Genomic DNA, 19794 nt, shown 5'->3' with positions numbered 1-19794 from the left:
AGTGTTCCTGGTGTAGGGTTCTGTATTGTCTCTTTCAAAGCGGGCATAAAAGTCATTTAACTCATTCAGGAAGGAGACATCTGTGGCTGTGGGGGTGGACTGGCTGGGTTTGTAGTTGCTGATGGCCTGGATGCCCTGCCACATGCGCCGAGGATCAGAGTTGGAAAAGTGCTCCTCTAGCTTTAGCTTGTAACAGTGCTTGGCCTTTTTGATGCCCCTCTTCAGATTAGCCCTGGAAGTGCTGTAGGCCTGTGCATCCCCTGATCTGAAGGCAGTGTTGCATGCCTTCAGCAGGAGGCGCACCTCCTTGTTCATCCATGGCTTTTGATTTGGGTATGTGGTGATCTGTTTCTGGGTTGTAACACTGTCTATGGTGGTGTTGATATATTCCAGAACAGAGGAAGTGTAACTATCAATGTCCACCCCCGCTGGCCACACTTTGATGGTCCTTACTGATGGCTTCACACGGTTAATGAGGGGTGAGTACTTGGGGGTCAGGAACAAAGAAAGGTGATCTGATTGACCCAAGTGGGGGAGGGGGGTCACAGCGTATGCTTCAGCCATGTTTGTGTAAACTTGGTCTAAAGTTTTGTTTCCCCTTGTGTGGCAGAAAATGTTTTGATGGAATTTGGGGAGCACTGTCTTTAAGTTTGAGTGATTAAAATCCCCCGCAACAATAAAAGCAGCCTCCGGGTGAGCAGTCTGTTGTTTGCTGATGGCTGTATGAAGTTCATTCATAGCAAGCTTGGCATCAGCATCGGGAGGAATATAGGCAGCAGTTATTATGGTGGAGGTGAACTCCCGTGGCAGATAAAACGGTCTACATTTAACCATTAGAAATTTGTTAACCAAGCTTTGTTAATATAAATGCATAATCCTGCGCCTCTGGTCTTACCAGAGTCATCCGCCGATCTGTCTGCTCGGAATGTTTGATGCTCAGTTAGCGATACAGCGTTTTCTGGTATCTCGCTGTTTAGCCATGTTTCTGTGAAAATCATGACATTACAGTTCCATAATCTTTTGCTGTGGTTGATGCGCAGTCGAATCTCATCCATTTTGTTCATCAGTGACCGTACATTGGCGAGAAAGATGCTGGGTAAAGAGAGCCGGTGTGGTGTTAGCTTTAGCTTAGCTCTTAGCCCGCCGTGCTTCCCCCATCTTTGTTTACGTTCTCTGCGCCGCCTTCGAGCACTTCCGCCCGGCCGGGTAGGGCTCTCAGGCTCGGGTGTTCTGGCGATCTCAGGGATGAGTCGAAGATTATAAAAGGTCTGTTCAGTTCGCTAGGATCATCAATCATCATCAAACGTAATCAAGAGTGAGTTTCACAAGTTTAAAATGTTTTAAAACAGAGCATGTGTGTAATGAATTACAGCGATTCACTTCAGAGGCACTTAATCAGCACAACCGCGTGTCAGAACAATTATAAAGGAAGATGCTTCAATCGCGGTTTGTGGACGTTAAATCAGGTTTATTTTGTACATTCATATAAGAGATATCCATACAGCAGTGGATATTACCAGTATTATGTCACATATGCGTGCAAAACGAGTGCAAAGCTTAATGCGCTGTCTTTCTCTCTCTCTCTCTCTCTCTCTCTCTCTGTGTGTGTATCTGCGTGTCTGAGCTATGTGTGTGTGTGTATGTCTGTGCTACGTTTTTGTGTGTGTGTGTATGTGTGTGCGCTATGTGTTTGTGTCCTGTGTGTGTGCGTGAACTTTGTAACTACATTGTGTGTGACTCATTGTTGCAAATCCACAAAAAAATGCATCAAATACTGATTGTTAAAGTTCTTACAGTAGTATTTCTCACACACGTTACATGAGATCTGCTTCCTGAGGCAGCCGAGGGTGGCGATTGCTGACAGACACGTGGGAACGGTGGGCGGGGAGGACTAGCCTTAAAGGGCCAGTACATAAAAACAGCAAAACCTTGTTTCCAGCTATAATATAGAAACTTCAAACAGCTATAATAAATAATCTGATGGGTGTTTTGAGCTGAAACTTTACAGACACATTCTGGGGACACAAAAGACTTATATTAAATATGAAAAAAGGGGTAACCTATGTGCCCTTTAATTTGGACAAGAACAGGTTGTTCGCTTGGTTAATGAACTGATGTAGCCTAAATAAATCAGCATTTAAAAGGAATTTGTGCAGAAAATGTGTCTTACACGAAGCGTTTGCAACGTTAGGTTACTGTAAGGTGCGCAGCCAACAGCATATGATCTGCTAACTCAAGCAAACTATTTAACATCCAGCAGGATTAGTTTTATGTTAGTAGCTGTCCGTAAGCTGTGCTAACCCCCTCCTTCCTTTGTATTCAGGGTCAGATACGGGCGAGTTGCTATCAGTCAATGCGAAAGAACGAGCCCCGTAATGACAGATTGCTTAATGCTCATAAGGTTTACTCAAGTCTGGAAACATAATTTAGCTCCAACTCACCGGAAAAAATAAAGATATTTGTTGTTGTGTTCAGTGTTTGAGTACGATTCTATTAAAACACTTCAGTTTTCCACTAATTACTCAATTTTAAAGCAAATTTGTTCAAAACAGTACGTCTGTAGCGTATATGGTGTGTTTCTGAATCTTCAGGTTAAAGTTAGTTCCTGTTCCAGTTCATTTTGTTCATCTGCTTTTTATTAAGTTTTTATTATTTATTTAAAGAACAGCAAATAACATTTTACAACACAAAAAATATACATGCCAGGGGGTAATTATAAATAAAATACAAATATACAAAATGTACATATGTAATAATTAAATAAATACATTATAGAGGTCACAATTTTTTAAAGTGGGTAGGCTTCCTTGTTTAAAGAGTCTCTGATGCTGGTAATATACAAGCATAGTTCAGTGATCAATATCTTAAAATTTAGTTGCTTATTAGTAAATTAGACAGTAAAGCCAAAAAGTACATTTTCCCACGATGATGAAAGAGGTTTTTAACACTGAAAATAGGTAAGAATTGTTTGCACCTCTTCCTTTTGACTGAGTATGTACAATGCCAAAATAAGTGTAAAACCGTCTACTCGTATTCATTACAAAAATACAATTTACATCAATTCCACTTTTACATTTTTGTAAATAATGTTTTGCTGGATAAAATCTGTGGAGAAGTTTATAGGATATTTCTTTAATTTTGTTTCTAACCTGATATTTCTGTGGTAACAGCCACACTTTTTTTTTCAGCAAATCAAGTCACCCTTTAATAAAGACATCCAATAAAACTTTATATAAGGAACAGTAGTGATTTCTTTTTTGGAAAAAGGTTTGAAAAGCTCTATTATTACTCTTGGTGTTTACTGTAAAACAAGTTTTGCCAACATAAGATTTAGTAAAACCAAAAGACGATGGTCTTGATTAATACCACTAAATAACATATGGGTCTCTGAAGGAATTGATCCAATAACAGTTGAAAACTTGCAGGGTTATTGAGATACTGTGATGAGAAAGGAATTCGTTGTAAGAAAAGTATACCATCTTTATTATAAAACTTACCAAATTAATTTTGTTGTAAAAAAATAGCATTTTTATTAGTTGTCTATTATTCCAATGTGGGGGAAAATTATGCTTATATATTAATGACGTTGATAGGAGCACTTGTTTGTGGAGATAACTGGAATTTTGTCTATATTATACAAATATTTGATAAAACATAATGATCTCCACTTTGAAGTGCATACTGCACATGAGCGTACTCTGGCATATCACTTGAAACGAAGGACATTCATTCCGTCTAATTAATTTCACCCATGATTTCCTCTGTCCTTTGTCTTTTCGTGGAAATTGAGGTAAGGATATTGGTTTTTTTAAGCTGGAGCAGCCGGGAACACTGCAATAACAGCGACGAGACAACTCTGCCATTCCATCATACTCTGTTCCATTGGAACCGGATGTTGTGAAACGCCGTTTCGCTTACCGGAACCAGGAAGTGTGAAAAAGGGCTATTTCACAAGAACAGGAAGCCCATCGCCGCTGAGTAATTTTACTTCCGCTACAGTGACAACGAACGCTTTGTTGGGAAAATGGGAAAAGTCAAAGGGAGAATTTTGGTCAGTGTGGAAACATGGTGGCAAAAGAATTAAGGGTGTTTAATTTGAGAATAAGTTCTACAGTCATATCCAGAAATTGCTCCATGGAGGCTAGAATAGCCAGAGGTAGACTGGTTTGTGTTAGAGGAAAAGAATGAGGCAAGGGATAACATCAATCTGGAAAGAATATTTAACCAAAGGGTCGAAGAAAAATACAAAGAGTACACACAGATTTTTACAAAGAACCCAGAAACTGGAGTGTCTGGTTTGGGGGGAAGTTATACCAGAAAAAAATATAGGAATAAATAGAAGGACATCTGATTATGTGGGAGTGTACACAGTAGAGATGCTAGCTATGATAGTAGCATTAGGATGGGTAGAAATGACAGGGCAGGATAAAATCTTGGTATGTTCAGACTCTGCATCAGCTCTTGCAAGTCTAAGGTCATTTTCTTCAAGTAGACAAGATATTTTGTTTGGAGTACTCCAGTGTATAACAAAAATAACAAATCAGGGAAAGGATGTGAAGTTTATATGGGTTCCAGGCCATGAAGGGATAAAGGGAAATGAAATGGCTGATAGATTAGCAAAAAAGGCACTAACAAAAGAAAATGTAGAAATACAAATAAGGGTTAGTAAAGCAGAAGTGAAAAGTCTAATATGGGTAAGAATAAATCAAAAGTGGCAAGAGAATTGGGATAGAGACAAGAAAGGAAGGCATTTGTATAAAATTTAACAGGTTGTTCAACACAAAAGAATCAGTAGTGGTAACAGGCGAGAAGGAATAGTGGTAAGATTAAGACTGGGTCATTGTTTATTAAATAAAACACTTCAATTGATTGGAAAGCATGAAAATAGATTGTGTGAGGGCTGTAGTGAAGAGGAGTCAGTAAAACATGTGATACTAAAATATAAGTATATAATATAAATATAAGTATTATGAGTGTTATGATTATTATTATTATAACAGGAGTAGGGGTGAGATATGTGTGTGTAAGTATGTATGTACGTATGCAAGTATGTGTGTAAATGAGAAAGGATAGGGAAGAGGCAAGTGGGGGGGAAATGATTAGTCTGTAAACCTAACATCTGGTACACACTCCGGAGCTGAAGGTGGCGGTAATGCACCTGGATGTTTCCACTGGATGCCAACCGCCGTAAAATTATAAGAAGAAGAAGAAGAACGAACGCTTTCTGTGCTGAGAAAACATGGAAAGATTGTTTACAACATCTCTCTCCACTCTGTCGCAAATAAAGTTCGAGAACATCAATCGAATTGTGGCAGAAAACTCTTCAACCACAGGGTCGAGACTGAAGAAGGGTTATAAATTCTGTGTTGAAGAATTTATTCATGGATATCAGGGTAAGTTTTGAATTAGTTACTATCGCTAGCATATCGCTAACGTTAGCAAGTGTTAATAAAGTTACAGTCGTTTCTAAATAAGTTATATGATATATGTTGTTTACAGATATGTTGACTTTTTTCATTGTTTATGCATGCTTAGTGTCAAATGTTGTCGAGAGCAAGGTGGTAGTCAGAGCTAGACGCTACCGGTGTTGTGCCGAAATCTGTGACCCGTCGAAAACTGACCAGAGGGCGCTGTTCAGTAAAAAATTTCACTCGGGAACGCGCTTGTCGCTCATGCACGCGACCGTGAACGCGCAGACATTGAAATTAAGCGATCAGCGTCGAGCGGTGCTGTAAAAGGATGTTTTAAATCCTGGGATTCAGAAAACGGGTTCATGGAAGAACTTTAATGTAGTCCTGATACGTTGACCATCCAAATTCGTGTAAAGAAGAAATAAAAAATAATTCTGTCGCTGTTGTTGTCTCCTGATAGACTCGTAGTTTGTAGGTTTCATTATAAAATAGTTTATGCAATCCAGATTCAAACTACTGACATATGACACTGTAGATCGGTTTCACGGAATCTGAGGTAACATTCAAAGCCATCTAAATATTCTACTGCATATGCCAAATTACAATGTTTAAAGTTAACAAAGGCAGGCAATCTTCTTTCTATTTGTATAACATTTTTACCTGATATAAGGCTAATACATATTTTATAAACTGTGTCTGGAATCTGAAATTCATAGCTATTGAAATGCCATCCCTCTTTTATTTGTATGATTGTTTAATAAAATAACTCCTGTCATATCTTATGCATCTAAAGCATATTGACCAGATATTTATATACAAATATATATTTTTTATTTCTTTACAAGAATTTGGATGGTCAACATATCAGGACTACATTAAAGGGCACCTATGGTGAAAAATCTACTTTTCAAGCTGTTTGGACAGACATATGTGCAGGTATGGTGTATAGACTGTCATTTTGGGGTGATATAAACGCACCCAGTCCTTTTTTTTCAATTTAGCAACATAAAAACAGTGGACCAATTGGAGCGGTTTTCAGATCGACCGCAACTTTACGTAGGAGTGCGGTCCCCCCACCCACCGAATTGATTGACAGCTGCGCTATTAACATGTCCCGGTAGTCACGTGTATAATCATATCAGCAAGACCAGACGTGCGCAAAGCAGCCGGTAATAAAGGGTCTGTTCAGTTTGCTAGGATCATCAATCATCATCAAACATGATCAAGAGTGAGTTTCACATGTTTAAAATGTTTTAAAACAGAGCATGTGTGTCATGAATTACAGCGATTTAGCTTAGCTTTACTTTATCAGCACAGCCGCGTGTCAGAACAATTATAAAGAAAGACGCTTCAATCGCGGTTTGTGGACGTTAAATCAGGTTTATTTTGTACATTAACATAACAGATATCCATACAGCAGTGGAGATTAACCTGTATCATGTCACATATGCGTGCAAACAGAGTGCGAAGCTAAACGGGCGCTCTGTGTGTGTGTGTGTGTGTGTGTGTGTGTGTGTGTGTGTGTGTGTGTGTGTGTGTGTGTCTGTCTGTGTGTGTGTGTGTCTGTCTGTGTGTGTGTGTGTGAGAACTTTGTGTGACTCGTCGATGCAACTGCACATCAAATGCTCATTGGTAAAGTTCTTACTAGTAGTAGTATTTGTATTTGAAATACTTGTAGTATTTCTCACAAACGCTACATGAGACCTGCTTCCTTTATGTCTGTCAGTTGTCTGACGCAGCCGAGGGAGGAGTTTAAGGCACGCAGAAAGGCACGTAGAAACGGTGGGTGGGGAGGACTAGCCTTAAGGAGCAGTACACCAAAACTGCCACCCAGTGAAAAATTGTATAAATAGGAATTTATTAAAAGGTATAATAAAAAATCTGATGGGTGTTTTGAGCTGAAACTTTACAGACACATTCTGGAAATGCAAAACACTTATATTAAATCTGAAAAAAGGGCTAACCTAGGTGCCATTTAAAGTTCTTCCAACCTGTTTTCTGAATCCCAGGATTTAAAACATCCTTTTACAGCACTGCTCGACGCTGATCGCTTGATTTCAGTGTCTGCGCGTTCACGGTCGCGTGCATGAGCGACAAGCACGTTCCCGAGTGAAATTTTTACTGAACAGCGCCCTCTGGTCACAGTTTTTGACGGGTCACAGATTTCGGCACAACACCGGTCAATGAGGAAAAACGAGGAACCCCACACACTGGAGGTTATATGTAATCTGCCGGTTGGCTTATGATTGCAGATTAGCTATCATTGTTCTGATAGCAAGTTCTAATATTTTTAACTTAACTGCTGTTGCAGTTTTAAGTGTTCTGGTGTAATATACTTAGCGTCTGCGGTTGCGGGCTAATGAATTTTGCGGTGTTGACACTAGAACTACCAAGACGGTTATTTCTAATGTTTGCAATTGAATAATTTTGTTGAAATAAAACACACACATATCTATAATTCTCAGACTTGCATTAAATATGAGATCGGCCTGAATGACTGATATGGTAATTCAAGTAGTTATAGAATTCTGGTAGTTCCAGTGTTAATACAACAGCATTTTTTCAGTGTTTAATATTGTTACTGACTTGTAGTTTTAAACAGAACAACAGAGATGGCATCGTCCAAGGACACAGGTAAGTGAATCTCGGTGGATTACAGTGGATGTCGTCAAATGTTTGACAAGTACCGTCATGAGAAAGGTATTTAGGGATGATGAAAATGGACTGAATTCTATTTTGTAAGTTTTCTTTTAATTATAAAAATGTATATTTCACAAAAAAAAAAATGTGCCAAGCTGTTTCAATATTAGCTAATAGTGAACAATTTAAACAACAATTTCTTTCATTTAAAGATAATCTACAAAGATCTCAACATTTTTGCTGTTAAATAAGTTTTTTATAATCAGAAACAATAGAAAAGAGGTTATATGTCCACCATTTCTGTCTGAAGTTTAGTTTAGTTTTCATTCAAGAACATTAAACGAGCAAAAGTTGATTTATGGTTGTTGAAACTCTTGACGGTGAAGCTGGACGCACTGTATGGAGTATACCTTTACAGTCTGTTCTGGTCTTATTTAATGCTATTTTGTGCTGATAATCAACATGTAATTTTATGCCTTCAGCCTTGTATTAAGTAAATGAAGAAAAACAAAACAGACACGAATATTTAATACTAACAAACAACTATCCATACTACAATTAAAACAACTTGTTGCCTATAAACTGTCTATAAACTGTTTTGTACATACAATTCATGGAACTACACATGCTGTTTTTGACATTGATTTAGGAACATTAATTATGAATGTTATCTGTAAGCAACAGTTAATCATGTGAGTGAAATATCAAATTAAATACATTGTTTAACTGCTCCTTTTTTATATTATCAGAAATATTGTTCTCGCATATATTCTTAAAATAATTTTAAGGTTTTATCGCCCACTTCTACTTGCATTAAAGGAATCGTCAATTTACCACAGTTTCATCTAAGAATTTTCTTCATGTACAAGTGTTTCCTCTGATTTTTTTTTTTTTCCAGCTGTGGCAGCATCCCTTTTTTTACACAGATCTACCAACTGCCTGTGGCATTATTTCAATGACAAATGTCGTGAGCGCAGTACAAGAAGTCGAGATCGCATTTATGTAATCTTGCACGCCCCCTCAAATAAAAGCCGCTTCCAATGTTGCCAGATTGGGCGATTTTCCCGGCTTTTTGGTTTTCAGCGGTTTTTCGTCAGCTTTTGGGCTGGAAACAGTCACCAACATCTCGCAACACTGACTGCTTCAAGAGCGCGCAGATCTACTTGTGCGCTCTCAAATAAACGCTGCTGAAATGCGATTTCGTGCGTTTATGTAACGAGTATGTCTCCAGCATTTATTAGATTTGCTAGGAATATTTATGAACGTCTCTAATAGACCTACAGAGCGATATTAATGCGTCCTGAAGTAAAGTGAAACGGCTATGCGTGAGGCCAGCAAACATGCCGTATCACGCACCACGCACCTGTCAGTCAGTCAGTCAGTCAGCATGTAACCTCAAAGGGTTAAACAAATGATGCACAGCACTTCTACGGTTACAGAAAAGTTTGCGCTGTTATAATTCACTTACATTTTAATACGTTTTGGTGCGATTATTACCTGTCATTAAAAAAATAAAATGTTTTAATGAGAAGCTGCAATGTAGCCGTGGCGGGATGAATTTTGGCGTGGTGCCCCGCCATGGAAAAATGTATGTAGCGGAAACCATGTACTACTGAAGAAAAACATACCTAAAAGGTTTATCTATGCCTAAAAGTTTCTTTCTTCTACTGAACACAAACGAAGATATTTTAAAGAATGCTGGAAACCAATTGCCATCAACACCCATAGCAGAACAAGAACATACTGTGTAAGTCAAATGTGTAAACAACAGTTTTTAGCTGCAGTATAGCATCTCTGACTTCAGATATTAGCGACAACATATTTCTCCTGTAGTTCAGCATTTTGGTTTGTTTCTGGGACAAAAGCAGCTGTATAAATGCTAAAGTTTTAAAGAAAAGTCAAACCATCAACAAAAGATTGACCTTCATCTTTATAAACACAAACACAGCTGTTTAGAGGTCATTTCTGGTTGATGATGTCAGAATTTACTGGTATTTTGGAATGGATGTGTGAAGGTACATTTCTGGAAGAAATATGAAACATCGTTGCCTGTGTGAACAGCACATATTATTTTTATTTACCGGTAAAGTCATTCCAGATATTGTCTGGATATTTATCAGTATTACTTTGTGGAAGTGGGTAATAGCTACCAGATTTCAACATTCTTCAGTATATCTTCTTTTTGTGTTCAACAGAAAAAAGCAAACAAGTGGAGAATGAGTAAATAAATGATAATATAAATATATATATTTAAATTTTCAGGTGAACTATAAGAACCATCATACTTTATATTCATATTTGAGAGAATATAATCTGCCTTTATATATAATCTTTATAATCTATTAAATAAGGATCGATCTAATCCTTCTCTGACGTGATCTTTATTTCAGACCAGATCGAGGTGAATGAGCAAAAACAAGACCTGCATGGTGAGGATGAGAAACGTAACTTCGAGACTCAAGGAACAAAGACAAAACGTCCGCACACCTGTCCTCTGTGTGGAACGAGCTTCAGAAAAAAAGTGAAACTTGACATGCACATAGAGACTCACAGTGGAGAGAAACTGTACGTCTGCTCTGAATGTGGAAAGAGTTTTTCATGGCTCGACAGTTATAAACTGCACCAGGAAACGCATAAAGAAAAGAAAGATCATGAGTGTTTAGAGTGCGGGAAGAGCTTTATTACAACTGGTCATCTGAATCAGCACCAACGAATTCACACTGGAGAAAAACCGTACAAGTGCTCATATTGTGACAAGAGTTTCAGTCAATCTTCAGCAATGAAATCACACGAGCGAATTCACACTGGAGAGAGGCCGTTTACCTGCACTCAGTGTGGTCATGGTTTTAGGTCCGCATCAAGTCTACAACAACACATGATCGTTCACTCAGATGAGAAGCCTTATGCATGTTCGTTCTGTGAAAAGAGATTTTCACGTCCTGGCTATTGTAAGCAGCACCAGAAAACACACAGTGACCAGAGAGATCATGTGTGTTTAGAGTGTGGGAAGAGCTTTACTACTGCTGGTGAGCTGAATCAGCACCAACGAATTCACACTGGAGAAAAACCGTACAAGTGCTCATATTGTGACAAGAGTTTCAGTCAATCTTCAGCAATGAAATCACACGAGCGAATTCACACTGGAGAGAGGCCTTACTACTGTCCTCCATGTCAGAAGAGTTTTCGATTTTTATCAAATCTTCTCAGACATATGAAGATATGCAAGTCGTCACGGTGAGGATTGTTTAGTTTTCAGATCAAATTCATTCAAAAACACTAAGATGAAAAAATGTCGGTCTGAATGTAGTGAAATGATCTGAGAACTACAGTAGAAGCACTTATTGCTGATTAAGGAACTAATGAGTTTCACAAAAAAAATCTTGAAATGTAAATAATTAAAATCTTTCATTTTCTTTTTGTTATTGTTTGTATGATTGTGTTCTGATTTTCTACTACTTTGTGTAGTTAAACTTATAGGAGTTGTAAGACGTTAATCAGTAACTGCACATTACTGAGTTTTCATGTGATATATTTTAGTGCCATTTTAGTGAGATGCTTTGAGAACTAGAAAAACTTGTTTCTAATTCAGAAATTAATATGTTTTACAAGAAATTCCTACAGTGTGAATAATAATTAGTAAATGTATCTTTTAATGTATGTTTGTAAGGCATTCATGGCATTTGTTTACTAATGTCCATTATATTGTGTTCTGATTGTACACTAGTTGAACAATAGAAGCTGTAAAATATTATATTTGTTTCAGAATCAGAAAGAGCTTTATTGCCAGGTATGTTCACACATACTAGGAATTTGTTTTCGTGACAGAGCTTCTACAGTGCAACAGAATTACAGAGACAGGACAAAAAACAGACAATAAATTATATTTTAAAAAATAGAAGTAAGTAGTGAGTGCAAATATACAGATTGACAAGTGTATGTACATGTTTATTACTATATACAACGTTATATGTGCAGCTGTTATGTGCAAATTGGCATGTAAAGTGTGTTGTTAAATAAGTGTATTTGTGTATAAAAGTGTATAGCAAGTAGTGATGTTGGTTTCGCAATTATTATCATCAAGTGTTCATGAGATGGATTGCCTGAGGGAAGAAACTGTTTCTGTGTCGGGCTGTTCTGGTGCGCAGTGCTCTGTAGCGTCGACCAGAAGGTAAAAGTTCAAAGAGGCAGTGTGCTGGGTGTGAGGGGTCCAGAGTGATTTTGGCAGCCCTTCTGCTCGCTCTGGATAGGTACAGTTCTTGGGGAGTAGGAAGGGTTGTACCAGTGATTCGCTCAGCAGTCCGAACTATTCGACGTAGTCTTTGGAGATCGTATTTAGTAGCTGAGCTAAACCAGACAGTTATTGATGTGCAGATGACTGATTCAATGATGGAGGTGTAGAACTGTTTCAGCAGCTCCTTTGGGAGGTTAAACTTCCTCAGCTGACGAAGAAAGTACAGCCTCTGTTGAGCTTTTTTGACAATGGAGTCAATGTGAGTGTCCCACTTCAGGTCCTTAGAGATGGTGGTGCCCAGGAACCTGAATGACTCCACTGCTGCCACAATGCTGTCCATGATGCTCAGTGGGGGGAGAGCAGGGGGGTTTCTCCTGAAGTCCACTATCATCTCCACTGTTTTGAGCAAGTTGAGCTCCAGGTTGTTGTGGCTACACCAGACAGCCAACTCCTTAACCTCCTGTCTGTAAGCAGACTCGTCACCGTCCTGAATGAGGCCGATAATTGTGGTGTCATCTGCAAACTTCAAGAGCTTCACAGAGGAGTCTTTTGATGTGCAGTCATTCGTGTACAGGAAGAAGAGCAGTGGGGAGAGGACACACCCCTGGGGGGCGCCAGTGCTGATTGTGCATATGCTAGATGAGAATTTGCCCAGCTTCACCAGCTGCTGCCTGTCCGTTAGGAAGCTGTTGATCCACTGACAGACAGAGGTGGGCACAGAGAGCTGAGTTAATTTGGGCAGGAGAAGTTTTGGGATGATAGTGTTAAACGCCGAGCTGAAGTCAACAAACAAGATCCTCACATAGGTCCCTGGTCTGTCTAGGTGTTGCAGAGCATAATGCGGTCCCATATTTGTTTATTTCTTATATTCAGGTAATAAATAAATATGCTATTAAAACTGTAACATGTAGCAGGACAACAAGAAACATAATAAACATAATATTTTTTCCACTACATCGCAAAAACCCTTGTTTCTCTAATATGTGTAAGTAACTGTAATTGGGGATAAATGTATATCATATGTATAAGAATATATTATAAACTCAACAAAGATAAAAACAACATTTTTGTTTTTGCTGCTGTTTATCATGAGCTGAACTCAAAATAATTGGGGATACATGTATGTCATGCTTTTGTAATTAAGTAGATTACGTATAGGAATATATTTTACAGTCAACCGATATATAAACACATTTTTGTTTTTGCTTCTATTTTTTTGTGAGCTTAACTCAAAGATCTAAAAGTTTTTCCATGTACACAAAAGGGCCATTTCAAATATTGTTTGACATTTCAATACATTTCTTATATGTGAGTCCCATATCTCACACTCAGTGCACTAAAATTACTTATGGTAACGTTATAAATACAGCACTACAACATACAAAAGAGAGAGATCGACTTAGAATATCACTTACCAGATTATTAATGAGTTGATCAGCCGTAGTTACGCTGTTTTAATCTTCTAAGGGCTTATTATGCTGTCCTGTCGCCATCTTGTGGATGAAAAGGTCAACCGTTCTTGGTCTACTCAGCATGACAAGCTAATGGCCGCCGACGAGCTGTCTCAAAAGGGCATAATGTTGTCCAACAGTAGTAATATTTGCCAAACCCCTACAGAAAAAAACAGCTTAAACAAGCCTAAGCTGATTGTAGCTGATTGACCAGCCTGGTTTTTGAGGGCCACTTCCAGGGTTTAAGCTGGACATAGCTGGTTTTGGCTGGGCTCCCAGCCTGGCTAGGCTGGTCAAGCTGGTTTTAGCTGGTCATCTCCCAGCCTGACCAGCTAAGACCAGGCTGGAAATGGCTGGAAACCAGCCGGGAAGGGGCCAAAACTCCTCTAAAACCAGCCTGGTTTACCAGCTAAAACCAGCCAACCAGCCTAGGCTGTTTTTTTCAGTGGGGTGTAGACCATCCTTTGGTTGTTGCTAACTGAGGGAGGAGTAATACAAAAATGGAGAAGGGTGAAGAGGGTTTAGTTAAAAAAAAAAAAGTTAAATTACAAAAATAAAAAATGGTCAAAATGACCACCTTGGTATAGTGTTAAATCGCCTTCTATTAGCAGCAAGCATTTTGCGCTCCGGGCCCAGTGTTTTAACTGACATCTGAACCTTGTGTTGAAAAGCACCCAACACCATTGAAACAGTGGTTATCTAGCAACATGACAAGTGCAGCACACTACTCTTTTTTTTTAAGTGCTAGAAGTGTTGAACTTCTATTAAATATTAGCGGTTAAGAAAAGATACTGTACTTTACCTACCTGAGGCCACGTGTGAATTCTCCCGGTTCTCCTGATGGCCGGTCCGCCCCTGTTATCATCCCGTTATACATTCATAGGCATGAGTATTTTCTGAATCATATGATAGAATTACAACCACTGATAAACAATTAATTGCACAGACAATGTGAAATGATGAAAATTCTGCTTATGAAGCACTAATAAGTTAATGAATGAATTTAAAAACAAAGATAGATCTGCAGCTCTGCTGTTGGTTTATTTGTCTCTCTGCCTTACCACAGGTGATTGGTGACAAGCAGTATTATCTATAAACAATAAAATGTAGTAAATCTGAATGCACAACGGTTCATTTATTAAACTTTCATATTCACAAATGCAAATTTACTAACACCATACCATATTTTTCTGTTGTTATGCAAAAATTTTGTCATTATTTAAATATTATTTCATAAACTGAAAATAAGAAAGCAAACAGAACTGTTTCATTTTGTAATGGCTTTAATTTATATACTAAAATTGATTCTTAAATGTCTTACCCTCAAGTTTATTTCAAGTTCTTTATTATTTGTATTCTGTATCTTTTTTCTTTGACAATGTAATTCATATTCTGTATTGTATACAATTACTAATACAAAGATGTCAACTTTTTTTTTGCAAATAAAAAAAGTTTAGGAGGTTAACTGTAGCTGCGTTAATTCCTCTGTTCTGCTTTAAGCAGCTTAATAAGCTTCCAACCACCAGTTTCTTAGTTCAGCATAGACATATAATGTGTTGCATACATTGTGTGTACAGTATACACAGCTACTGTATTATACATGATAAAGCAATATAAAGTATGCCATGCATGAAGACAAAAAAATCTGATGTTTTACAGACATTGAATGTCCTATTTAAAATCACGCATGCATCTAGTCACCTTAAAACTATTCATAAAAAATATTATTAAAGACTCCATGAAAAACAGACATGAATTGCCCACAACAATTTAAGACTAAATAGAGTTTCTTGAACCATACTAAAACATAATTTTCCAAATATACATTATTTACAAAATACATCAATATAAAACATTTCTATAAGTCTCAAAGCTATAAAGATTACTGCTCCAGTAAAAACATCACTAACACAAGACAGCTCTGCACAAAGTGCTAAGAAATTCCCTTTCAAATAAACATACTTGCTTACATTAAGGCTGCGTCATGAAACCATTCATGCATTATTGCTTATATTATTGTTACGACCCTCAACACAAAACTAAATTATGAAAGCTGGTTTCAATTTAAAAAATATGAAACTCTTCTTTTATTAATTTGACGCAAGTGCAAATCTGAGTTTGCATCTCACAATTTGGAGTGTTCTCTCAGGCTAAAATTTCACTTTTTTGCAATTCTTAAAAAAATAAGCAAGTATTTTCACTTTTATTTTTCCTACAAATGCAAATTTGCATGTCGCAACTTGAACTTTTAGAAATTCAGAAGAAAAAAAAACGTATCTAAATTTTTAGATACAAAAATAAAGGTGACTTTGTAACAATCTGTCTCTCAATTCTGACTTATTTCCCCCCTCTACACCATCAGGAGTTCTGAGATAATTTTCCCAATATTTATTCCACAAAGTTTTTTTTTTTATTATTCTGAGAAAACTTGACTTAAGAGATTTAAACTCAAACTCCATGTAAAAAGTCCGAATTATCTTTCTAATAGTTTAACCCTGAAATAGGTTTCCATCCGTAAAAAAAGAAGGCTGTAGACCACAATTCTGTTCTCACTGTATTAAAAAACTGTCCATTAAGTGAAGTTCATTTTCTTGTAGGTACTGTATGCTAATGGAGATGTTAAATGATTGAAAACAGTCTGCACATGTTCGTCCCTTTGACCCAAAACAGCAGCACATGTCTCTTTGCAAGATTTCCTGCATCCCATCCAACATGATATGTCCCATCTATGGTGATACCATCTGAAATGGAAAGAATTGCATGTTGTTGGGGTATTTGTGAGGATCTGGGGTCTCAAATGTTGATTTGTTGTTCATGTCTCCTGTTTCTTCACTCTAATTTCTTTTTTTTCCCTGAGAGAAAGAAAGGCTGAGGTGCTTTCAACTTAATCACGTTGTCAAACATCAGCCGTGCTTCATGCTCACAAATGGCATTTCCAGGAGTGCTGTCTCTTAACCTGCAGAGCACAAAAGCACAGGAGAAATGAGAGCGAGAGTAACTTACCAGCAAATATAAATCAAGTAAATTGGGAATAACTCAAGGACTGTGGAGAAATAAAAGGCTTTGATCCGTTCAGTGGCCTTAAAGCTGAGACAACTGCTCTCGCCAATAATACAGGCTTGTGTTACATTTCCAAAAGCAAAAGGTTTGGTTAGTAAACTTGTGCCAGTTTAGACAATTATATTTCAGCACCCCGGGTTGCCTTGGTGAAAAACTGCATATTTCATTCATTCATTTAGTAAGGCTTTGAAAGAATGCATCCGTGAATGAAATGCAACCTCCGGTGGTCAGTAGTAGACTCCGAAATGAGACGCAGATTCAGAGTTCCACATGAGGATATTAATTAGCAAATAATATAAATATTATGAGCGTAAACATTAGGTGAGCAGGTTGCCTTGTAACCGCGTGTCCTAACAACACGCTACGTGACAAGATTTGCAGTGATGAGCAATTTGTCTGTTTGCACCAGATGAAACTAGGGCTGGGCGATGTGGCAAAAAAAGATCCCGATAATTTTTTTCATATCAGTCGATATCGATAATTGTCACGATAAATATCAAATCTTTATATCTATCAATTTTATAGGATTTTCAGGATGCCAATCACTTTGTGCAGCTGATTTAACACATTTTGATGTTATTAGTTCTTGTTTGTTGTAGATAACTGACCAACAAAACATACGTCAAAATTAAATTACACATTATACATAACGAAATTCGTTGCAAAAAGAATTTTTTTAAGAAAAATATATAAAGTGTATATATTTTTAGTTCGTGCCCATCTTAAACGACTAACAACTGCGGGTGGATGATGCTTCGCTCCGTGGAAAATAAGAATTTAATTAATGACCCACTGTTGTTGTAAACTTCTGTCATATATTTGCTGCATGTCATTATTTTAAAGATTACGTCTTGAGCATCTGATTTCTCCTCGGTGATTATGTCCTTCATAAAGGCTGGTTATTTTACCGTCGTTAAGGGACAATAGTGGTGTTGCAGATTTCAAAGAAAATATCTTAATATTAAAAAGGAAACATAAGCTTGACAACAAAAGATCCAATCAATGTCGTAACAAATGCAGCTTGTAGTTTACAGCAAGCATCAAGTGCTCATTGAGATGTGTTTGAGATTGTGTTGTCTGAAACACGACAGAAATTTATGATCTAATTAATACATATTAACATTATTATATGTATATATTATATGCATTATTATATGCTGAATCACTGACTGTGAGTCACAGTCCTAAAGGTCAATTTCAAATGGTTTATTTTATTTTCAAGATCTGAGGTGAACTATCTGCTGCTGCTTTCAGGAGTATGGCAATAAATGTCATGTAAAATGGCATTCAAACTCACATTGTTAGCATTTAACACTGAACAGCTGAATCACAATTTATCCTGTTGTTCAGCTGCAAGAAATAGAAACCGTTTCTAATGCATCAATGTGAGGTGTTGGTTAGAACAAAAACTCCTTTTAATATGGAAAATATTTCCTCTATCGCATGCTGTACTTTTATTTAGAACTCGACTTAAGTCAGACTCGCTCCTCAATCTGGCAACCTGCACTTGCGTTTGTTTTGATCCAGGAATGTAACACCTAGTTAAACAGCTGGGTATCAGTTGTGTATATTGTGGATGTCTAAATATGTTTGTGTATAACAGACAAGTCTTTTACCTGTGCAGTGCATCTGTGAGTGCAACATACAGCAGGTCTTTGGTATCGGAGAGCATCATCTGCCTTCTGGAAGGCCCATCATGCCTCTGGGTTTGGTAACAGCAGCGTCCTGATAGAGGTCGCTGGTGTGCTTTTCTGTCACTCACAGGAAGCGTCTGAATCGAGAGAAGGCCTCCTGATGAGCAGCGTGATACACTTCCCTCAACTGCCCCACATTTCGACCCACTGACGACTCACAGCCATAGTATTTCTGACAGAAAACATAAAGACCAGCATGAGACCAGAACAGTGCATTTTACAGAGTCCATTATACAATGCATTAATGCCTGCCTACATTTTCAGTCGTGCTGAAATTTTTCCCATTCATTTGTCCCTGGGGGATATTGTAAAAACGTCTTTAAGCCACAAACTAAAGCAATAGGAATCACAACATTACACAGTTTCATTTGAAGTGAATAAAAATCAATTAAAATCATACAAAAAGACTAAGCCGCAGTCTCTCTGCAATTCTCTGATTGGAATTTTCTGCACAGCATGATAGTGAATGCATTTTTCCTTAACTAAACATAACAGATTCAAAACTAATGATTTAATGCAAAAAGATGGCTTCAACAAATGCATACACAACCAATTATCAACCTCAGAACTCACAACAGGTCTGTCTTAAAGGTTTATTTGATAATAATGTCCCTGTGGAGAAAATAGAGCATTTACTTTAAATTTTAAGTCTTGGGGTCTAATCTTAAATGGGATGGTTCACATTAGGGCTGCACAATAAACCTAAATGAAATTGCAAATAGTCAAAATCTGCATTTGTTATTCTCATCTTGTTAAGCACAGTAGACTGATCAGTAGTAAATATCTCCAAAGGCCAAAGGGTGCTCTCACGCAGAAACGTCAAACACCCACAAAGAAGAAAGCGCCAGGAAATTAACAAGGTTTGGGTCTTAAACAGCACCCTTGTGGTGAACAAAGCTCATCTTTACCAGTGTCCGTATTTGTACACATGACTTTTTGAAAAACATCCTTGGGAGCTATAGTGCTGATTGGAATGCACCCAAGATCAAAGACTTTAGATACACAAACACAGTTCTCTCGCATTACTATGAATGGGGAAAAGTTCAACGCTCAGTATGACTGCCACAGACAAGGAAATCCCACCTTCCAGTTGAAATAGCCAATTGTGAATCTTTAAATGGGTGGTCTAGAGTGACATTTTAAGGCTTGGTTGTGTTTATAAGATGCAAATCAATGTGTGCTCATGCTTCATTTGTAGAAAATCATGTTATTTTGTCATATATCTTACTTTGATTATATACAGCTACTCAGCTATTAATTACAGCTAGTCAGCTAACATGAAAACGACTGTCATATGTCCTAGTTCC

General features: G+C 37.6%; 2 protein-coding genes across 2 annotated transcripts in view; one reads left to right on the top strand and one right to left on the bottom strand.

The window, feature by feature from the left end:
- The first annotated feature begins 5219 nt into the window (after positions 1-5219).
- LOC130243708 (gastrula zinc finger protein XlCGF7.1-like) lies at positions 5220-12051 on the top strand. The gene is made up of 2 exons (XM_056475992.1): positions 5220-5393; positions 10442-12051. The coding sequence occupies exons 1-2, from the start codon at positions 5240-5242 to the stop codon at positions 11287-11289; spliced, it is 1002 nt and encodes a 333-aa protein (XP_056331967.1). The 5' UTR covers positions 5220-5239; the 3' UTR covers positions 11290-12051.
- Positions 12052-14755: 2704 nt separating this feature from the next.
- Positions 14756-19794, bottom strand: part of LOC130243453 (histone-lysine N-methyltransferase ASH1L-like) — a 66392-nt gene continuing 61353 nt past the window's right edge. The window contains exons 15-16 of the mRNA XM_056475627.1: positions 18410-18659; positions 14756-16689 (exon numbers count right to left, since the gene is read on the bottom strand). Coding sequence (XP_056331602.1) covers positions 18552-18659 — 108 coding nt within the window. The 3' untranslated portion in view covers positions 14756-16689; positions 18410-18551. The remainder of the gene's footprint in view (positions 16690-18409; positions 18660-19794) is intronic.

Source organism: Danio aesculapii, chromosome 16, assembly GCF_903798145.1.
Source record: "Danio aesculapii chromosome 16, fDanAes4.1, whole genome shotgun sequence".
Taxonomy (NCBI): Eukaryota; Metazoa; Chordata; class Actinopteri; order Cypriniformes; family Danionidae; genus Danio; species Danio aesculapii.
This window is presented reverse-complemented; position numbering and strand designations above follow the sequence as displayed.

Excerpts from the sequence above, each read along its gene's own strand:
- LOC130243708 (XM_056475992.1), top strand. The coding sequence starts at position 5,240 with ATGGAAAGATTGTTTACAACATCTCTCTCCACTCTGTCGCAAATAAAG. Across the intron at positions 5,394-10,441 it reads ATTTATTCATGGATATCAGG|ACCAGATCGAGGTGAATGAG; the intron begins GTAAGTTTTGAA and ends TCTTTATTTCAG.